Source organism: Coffea arabica, chromosome 2e (genome assembly GCF_036785885.1).
Source record: "Coffea arabica cultivar ET-39 chromosome 2e, Coffea Arabica ET-39 HiFi, whole genome shotgun sequence".
NCBI lineage: Eukaryota > Viridiplantae > Streptophyta > Magnoliopsida > Gentianales > Rubiaceae > Coffea > Coffea arabica.
In genome coordinates, this window is record NC_092313.1 from 17,317,403 (window position 1) to 17,325,331 (window position 7,929).

At 37.6% G+C, this 7,929-nt stretch overlaps 3 protein-coding genes across 3 annotated transcripts; 2 read left to right on the plus strand and 1 right to left on the minus strand.

Annotated features, from left to right (window-relative positions):
- Nucleotides 1–53: 53 nt before the first annotated feature.
- Nucleotides 54–1,382, plus strand: LOC113731394 (probable carboxylesterase 7). The gene has a single exon (XM_027256651.2). The coding sequence runs from the start codon at nucleotides 94–96 to the stop codon at nucleotides 1,126–1,128; it is 1,035 nt and encodes a 344-aa protein (XP_027112452.1). The 5' UTR covers nucleotides 54–93; the 3' UTR covers nucleotides 1,129–1,382.
- Nucleotides 1,383–2,995: 1,613 nt separating this feature from the next.
- LOC113731397 (probable carboxylesterase 7) lies at nucleotides 2,996–4,316 on the plus strand. Its single transcript, XM_027256655.2, has one exon. The coding sequence runs from the start codon at nucleotides 3,098–3,100 to the stop codon at nucleotides 4,052–4,054; it is 957 nt and encodes a 318-aa protein (XP_027112456.1). The 5' UTR covers nucleotides 2,996–3,097; the 3' UTR covers nucleotides 4,055–4,316.
- Nucleotides 4,317–6,045: 1,729 nt separating this feature from the next.
- On the minus strand, nucleotides 6,046–7,894 carry LOC113731396 (probable carboxylesterase 2). The gene has a single exon (XM_027256654.2). It carries the CDS (start codon nucleotides 7,393–7,395, stop codon nucleotides 6,439–6,441), a length of 957 nt encoding a protein of 318 aa, XP_027112455.1. The 5' UTR covers nucleotides 7,396–7,894; the 3' UTR covers nucleotides 6,046–6,438.
- Between the last annotated feature and the right edge of the window lie 35 nt (nucleotides 7,895–7,929).

Genomic DNA, 7,929 nt, shown 5'->3' on the forward strand with positions numbered 1-7,929 from the left:
GGCCAATAATGCCTTGCCAAACCACCTTTTTTGTTTTGTTTTTTTTATTATTATCAAGGAATCTTTTGAATAAATACCGCGTACGATGATTCTATGAATTATGAAATCTCCCGTGCAATAATTTCGTTTTTTCCCCTTCTCCCAGACTCTGCTCTTTGTAGTTGGTTCACTATGGCTACTAACTCAAATGAGATTCTTCATGATTTTTCTCCCTTAATCCGCATCTATAAAGATGGTCGAGTCGAAAGATTGGAGGGGGAAGACACTGTCGCTGCATCAATCGATCCAGAAACCCGAGTTGAAAGTAAAGATATCGCGATGGCACCAGAATTCAATAATGTCTCTGCCAGGCTTTACCTACCCCAAAACGCCAAACCGGGTCACAGAATTCCACTTCTAGTCTATTTTCATGGCGGTGGATTTGTCGTGGGATCTGCCTTCTCTCATGTTTATCAAGAACATCTTAATTCACTAGTAGCGGAAGCTAATGTTATTGTTGTATCCGTCAATTATCGACTAGCCCCAGAACACCCTCTCCCTATTGCATATGAAGATTCATGGCTGGCCCTCAAATGGATCGCTTCTCATTCAAAATCAGGCGATGGACCTGAGGAGTGGCTCAATAATTATGCTGATTTTGATCGCGTGTACTTCGGTGGGGACAGTGCTGGTGGTAACATCGCGCACAACATGGCCTTCAGGTTTGGCACAGAGGAATTGCATGGCGTCAATCTTAATGGGATTTTTCTAAATTGTCCTTACTTCTGGGGAAATGATCCTATAGCTAATGAAGCAGGGAGGAAAGGTGAGAAGAACTTTCTTGACAACCTCTGGTTTTGCATATGTCCCAGTACGACAGGGCTGGATGATCCCCGGCTAAATCCCGCGGCGAATCCTATGATTTCCAGGCTAGGCTGCAAAAGGGTGCTGGTTTATGTTGGCGGCAAAGATGTGCTGAAGGACAGAGGCTGGTACTATAAAGAAGCATTGGAGAAGAGTGGGTGGGCTGGAGAAGTAACGGTTGTAGAGGTTGAAGGGGAAGGACATGTCTTCAATTTGTCTTCCCCCAGGGGAGCGAACTCTCTGTCGATGATAAAAGATTTGGCTCGTTTCCTAAACCGCAATTGAGTGTAAAGGATACCAATCTGAAGCAACATCCTAGCAAGACTATTATCTTTCAAGCAGGAAGAGTTCTAGGAAGAAGCAAGTGGAAATGTCTCTTAAAAGGGGGAAAAAAAAAAAAAAACTCTAATCTTCTGAAAGATATTAAAGTTTTTGTTTCTATCTATGGTTTGGAAGTTGCACTTGGGGTAACGAATAAGAATCCTTCTTCTTCTTTACCAAACTTGAGGGAATTGAGTAAAGCAAGTCTTAATAGTTAACCTCGAACTTGCCTTTTTACCTTGTCATTACAATAAATCAATCAATGCAGTTCCCACCAAGGAGATGAGCAAAATATGAGGTAGAGCGCTTAATTAGAAAAAATTTGTCATTGCTTTTGGTTTGGATGGATTACACGCTTCATAATCATACGTAAATAACCAGTGTTAAAAGAGGAGGGAAAAGAAGGAAATTCAAATGTAACTAAAAGAAAGGGTAATATATATTGTTTCAAAAAACGAAAGAAGGGATAAACTACCTAAAAATTAATTAGGGGAGGCAAAAGGTAACTGTTTCTGTAGTTTACAGAAAAAAAATTTAATTTAACATATAAAATCATGCTTTTGTTTCCAGCTACCATTATTGACTTTTGTCATTATTAAGGTGTTTTGAACTGAACTTGACTAGTAGCACATGAACAGGCCCTAAAATTGTTATAATCTTTTTTTTTTAAATAAAAACTAAATTGCTACAATCTAAACATAAGAAATTGCGTGAATGTCTACAAAAAAAAAAAAAAAACACTTAAATTAGGGTGATAAAAAAACTTTACTTGTATTGAAATACATAACCTTTGCAATTTTTCAAGGGATAATTTCTGAAATCTTCCCTAACATTTCTCTTAATATCATTTAAAACTCCTTAGATTTTGAAAATTTCATTTACCATTCTTAGATTGACATTTTCTTTGTAACATTTTGGCCTTTTTGGAGGAAATGCAAGCAGGATAAAATTTTTGTTCCAATAATACCCTTATGTTATTCTACTTATGAAGCTTACAACAACAATGAAAAAAATAAAATAAGGTTAAAAAGGAAAAAAATAAAAAATATGTGTAGTTATAGATGCAATGACGGGTTGTTGTGGAGATATACAATAACTATTACCTAGTATAATGCATGATATTTTAACCAACAAAAGGTATTCTCCTAGATATGTATGTCATCATTAGATCATATTTTGATGAATTTTTTTATTCCTAACTTATTTATAAAATTCTTTATATGTAGAATTTCTGTCGCAAATGACACATATGAAGAGATTATTGTAATTTCAATATAATTTAAATTACATCATGTATTACAATATATTTCCTATAAAAATTTGTTGACTTCTTTATAACTATCCCACGAAAAGTATCAAGGAATTAATTACTTAGCAAAATTTATTTAAATGCTTGACTTTGACTAAATTTATTTTGCCTATGTTACCACCTGCTTGATATAAAGAAACATAGATTAATATTCGATAGCAATTTGATTAATTTGTACCTACATTTTTTGGTTTAAAAAATTTCTTTTTTGTTTTGATTTTTTGGTTAAATAGTTATAAAGAGTGCAAGGGTATTGTTATCAATTTGTTACATTTGATTGGGATATTTGATTTTGTTAAGTTGGTAAGAGAGGTAAATGATATTTTAAAATCTCGGAGAAATTGAGTGATATTACGAGAAATCTCAGAGGTTTCTGAAATTATCCCATTTTCCATTCTAAAATATATGCTTGTCGGAACTGTGTACAACTCTTGTTTAGCATCGAAATGCAAATCCGGTATAATCCAGAAAAGTCAAATAATTAATGTCGACCCCACCACACCACCTTGATCTTTCAGTCTCTCTATACTTGCGGATACGATTGCAAGTTTTTTACCAGCAAATATTTGCTTGTCTTTATTCTGCTTCCTCACTCCTCCGTATTGCTCTCTCCATTGTTCAACAATGGCTGCAAACTCACCTGAGATACTCCATGACTTCTCTCCCATGATCCGTGTATACAAGGACGGCCGAGTCGAAAGATTATTAGGCAAAGATATTGTAGCTGCATCGGTAGATCCAGAAACCGGAACTGAATCAAAAGATGTCCAAATATCACCAGAACTAAACATATCTGCTAGGCTTTACCTGCCCAAAAAAGCCCAACAGGATAAAAAACTTCCTCTTCTAGTCTACTTCCACGGTGGAGGCTTTGTGGTCGAATCTGCCTTCTCTCCTCCATATCACACGCACCTCAACGCAGTAGCTGCAGAAGCTGGTGTTGTAGCAATTTCAATTAACTATAGGCTCGCCCCCGAGCACCCTCTACCTACTGCTTATGAAGATTCTTGGATTGCAGTCAAATGGATTGCTTCTCATTCTAATGGCCAGGGTCCTGAGGTATGGCTCAGGGATTATGTTGACTTTGATAGCGTGTTTTTTGGTGGGGATAGCGCTGGTGGCAACTTAGCACATAACATGGCTTTAAGGGTTGGACTGGAGAAACTGGACGGCATCAATCTTGATGGGATTTTTCTCAACTGCCCTTATTTTTGGGGAAAAGAGGCAATCGGTATTGAGCTAAAGAACTTAGAGATGAAGGCCTATGTTGAGGTCCTCTGGCATTATGTTCACCCAAAATCTGCAGGGGTTGATGATCCATTGATGAATCCTGTGATGGAACCCAACCTTTCGAGGCTAGGCTGCAAAAGGGTGCTGGTTTATGTTGCGGAAAAGGATATTCTGAAAGAAAGGGGGTGGCTTTATAAAGAAGCTTTGGAGAAGAGTGAGTGGGGCGGAGATGTGGAGGTTGTGGAAGTTGCAGGGGAAAATCACGTCTTCAATTTGTTCTTTCCCAAGGGAGAGAATGCTTTGTCGCTGCTGAAGAAGTTGGCTGCTTTCATCAATAAGAATGATGTGTAGATGCATCTCTTAAGTGGATAATCACTTTGATTATTGTCATTCTCCGAATTTTTCATGTACTTATTTGAAGTTCATATGCAAGTGTTTGTTTCAAAATACACTAAAAGATATTTGTGGAATAATCACCTGTAATGGTGAGAGATAAATGATGTGGTTTACGGATGTGATTCGGTATAGGAAATGTTTTCACATTCACTCACTCGTGTTAACCATTATCAGTCCCTGTTTTTATTGACGAATCTTGCTTTAGCTTCTCAAGCCATTATTTGAGAGTTGAGACTTGACTTCTGCTTGCTTTTCTTTTAGACCTTAGTGGCTTACCCGTTGCAGGTGTGAATGTTTCTGCATTAACTGCTACTGGCTTTGCCAATATATGAATGAGCTAAGCAGTGACGAATGAACAAGATAGATTATTGATTAAATTCTCTATTTCTACCCCACCAGCACCGGCACCAGCTGCGACCACTCTGGCCTCCTCTTCTTCATAACATAAATTATTAAGTGGGCGGTTCGTCTATTATGAAGCAAGTGTGGAGGACAAGATCGATTAGGCATATCTGAATCATTAATGTTGGATTCAAGAGTAGAGTAGGTTTTTTTGGTGGCATTTGGGAGATTGCAATTGTGAGTTTTTTTTTTTTTTCGAGAAGATAATTATTGTATAATCTATTGAATAGAGGTGGTAATATGGATAAATGGTTCATAATTGGTTTTGATTTAACGGATGGTGGATGAAATTTATCCAATCCATTTAAATCCATTTAATAAATGGATCTAAATGGATGGATCTAAATGAATTAAATAAAAACCAATTATCCATTTATAATCCATTTAAATATTTTCGTATTTTTTTTTTGTCAGATCTTTCGATATGAAATAGCCACTTTGGGCCCTGACTAATCCGGAGTTGAGCCAGGTTGCACCCCATAAGAGGCGCAAGCTCTCCCTATAAGAGTTGTAGTGCTTCTGGTAAAAATGCATTTTTAGGTGCTAAAAGCAAAACGTTTGGTGAATATCATCCTATAAAATTAGGAGTAAAAATTTTTGTGTTAAAAACACTTTTAGCAAAAGGTTAAATTTGGTACTTTTATAGTAGCTTTTGTGATTTAAAAAATAAAACATTGAATTTAATCATTTTATCCTATATTATGAACTAAATAAAGAGATAAATACATTTAAAATTTTTTAAATTACATATTATCCAATACAATAAGTATTTATTGAACAATATCTCCAAATAATATATTTTAAAACATTTAAATACTTAATAAGTATTTTTATTAAAAACTCTATTAAAAAATTATTTTTTAATAAGTTATTGTAACTCGCAACAGGCCCTTGGTAGAAGGCAAAGAACATGTGATTATTAAGCAACTAAAGGGAAAAATCTACAAAAAAGAAAAAGACGAAAATATACTGAAGGAAGTAGAAGACAATAACAAAAAAGGATTCTTCTCAGATTTAACAAACTCATAGAGGCCAGTTGTCAATATTTTGACTGTGTTTCTAGCTCCACTTCTTGTGAACGTGATGATGTTCTCTAGTTTTGTGGGGCCACAACGATGACGCTTTCTGGAAGGAAGAAAAGAAGTTATTTGTGAGTCCTGGGTCCGTCTTTCCATTGCATTCTATTTTGCTAAATGGATTTATATGGATCAAGTGGATAAACCATGTAAATCCATCAATTTACATGGTAGGAAAAGGAGACGAATATGAAGAGACTCAATTATAACTCGGAAGACCACCACCAGCAGTTGTGAGTCGTGACTGAAGAAAAATACTAACAGTACATACTACACAGGATGACAGGAGAGTGCTTCCATTGAAGTTTATCAAGTTCAATTTCCTTTTTCTGCGACCACGAGATCTCGTCTCATTCATCAAATAAAATTGTAAAATAGTGCTGCTGGGAAATACTCAAATATAATTTGCTTTTTCCACATTGGCGGAGCTACAAAAATTTTTCATGTGGGGGTGCACGAATTTATGTGTTTGGATAGCAAGTTATTTGGCCAAATATATTTGCTTACATCACCATTACAATTTCCAATACACCTTTTTATCTTCCCAATTACCTTTTTATCTCACATACATCACATCATAAAAAGTGCTACAGTAAAAATATCTCAAATAACTTACAATCCAAACACATGGATATGATAAATAGTAGTATAATAAATAGTAGTATAATAAATGGATATGATCAAATTTATTTATTAATAAATACATTTTCCATAATTTGCTCATGACAGATTTTTCATAACCTTCTTTTTACTTTAATTTTAAAATATTGTCTTCTCAACATGAAAAGAATTGCCTGCAACTAGCATTATTGATTATACTGCTTACTAGAGACTAGAAATTGATTTTCGAGCTATTATTGCCTATTCCTCCTGATGGAGGAAGGAAGCCAATTTCTTCAGCAGGGTGACGGCGTTTGTACAGGTTGGATTGAATAGATGGAACGCATGCCCCTCTCCCGGGGTCTCCAGGATCTCCACCTTGCCTTTCCATCCACTCTCCTTCAGGACATCATAGTAAAGCCAACCCCTCTCCTTCATTTCATCAAATTCAGCAACACAAATGAGAACCCTTTCGCAGCCTAGCCTCGACAACCTCGAATCCGCGGCGGGGTTTATCCTGGGATCATCCCATCCGGCTGTAGCAGGACAAGCAAAATTCCAGGCAGCGGTGGGACTCAAACCCCCTTTTTTACTAGCAAAATCTGGATGGATCACGCCAAGGCCTACTAGCTTAACCCCTCCCAGACCTTCCTCTTCTCCTGCCCGGACGGCCATGGCATGCGCAATGGTAGATCCGGCACTATCTCCCGCGACAAAAGCTCTCTGGAAATCTGCATATTCGTTCAGCCACGCTTCAGGACCATGGCCAGCAGAATGTGAAGCAGCCCACTTGAGTGCGTCCCATGAATCTTCAAAAGCTGCAGGCAGAGGATGTTCAGGTGCCAATCTATAGTCAATTGATATTGCTACAACGTTGGCACTTGCCACAACGGAAGTGAGATAGTGGTGGTAAGTGGCGCAGAATGGTGAGCCAAACATATAGGCCCCTCCGTGGAAGTAAATTAAGAGAGGGAGCTTTGGCTTTGGCTTTGGCTTTGGCGTTCGGTCTGGTGTGATTGTGATGCTGCTTGGTATAAATAGACGGGCGGATACAGCAGCAGCAGTAGTATTTTCTGGCACAATTGTAACATCTTCAGAGGAAACGCCAGTCTCGGAACCAAGGGAGGCAGGGACTACATCAGTGCCGAAGAATCTTTCCACTCGTCCGTTTTTGTACGATCGGAAATATGGAAGAAATTCAAACTCTATTTCACTCATTTTTTTTGTGCTTGAGTTGTAGTCGTCTGTTTGATTTGGGAAGAGCGAGACGCATACACAAGGAGCACAAAAAAAAAAAAGAACGTTGTACAATTAGAAAGCCCCGAGGATGGAGAAGGGAGAAGGGGGCGAAGATTGGTGTCAACTTACAAACAAAATGCTCTTACAAACAGAGTACATTTATTTGCTCTTCTTGTTGTTGGACGACAAACCAAGGAAACGTGTAGTGCATGCTACAACTCTTACGGGCAGGCACTGGGTCGATTCCATTTCATCTTTTTTTCTCCACCATCTATCTATCTCTGTGGTGTCTAGTGGCCTCTTTTCTTCTATCAATCTATAATAAAGCGAACAAGAAAGCACTCCGCACGGTTTCCGCAGTTACATGCCTCAACAAACACCAATGTGTCATCTAGCGGGCCAGAATGAATGGGGGATCAATGCGTCGTCGTATAGCATCAAAAGGCAAGTGGATAGAGAAGCAATTCACTTCAAATTCAAACCATGTGTGTAGAATTGAAGGGAAAATTCATG

Coding starts and splice junctions, on each gene's coding strand:
- LOC113731394 (XM_027256651.2), top strand. CDS start 94: ATGAATTATGAAATCTCCCGTGCAATAATTTCGTTTTTTCCCCTTCTC.
- LOC113731397 (XM_027256655.2), top strand. CDS start 3,098: ATGGCTGCAAACTCACCTGAGATACTCCATGACTTCTCTCCCATGATC.
- LOC113731396 (XM_027256654.2), bottom strand. CDS start 7,395: ATGAGTGAAATAGAGTTTGAATTTCTTCCATATTTCCGATCGTACAAA.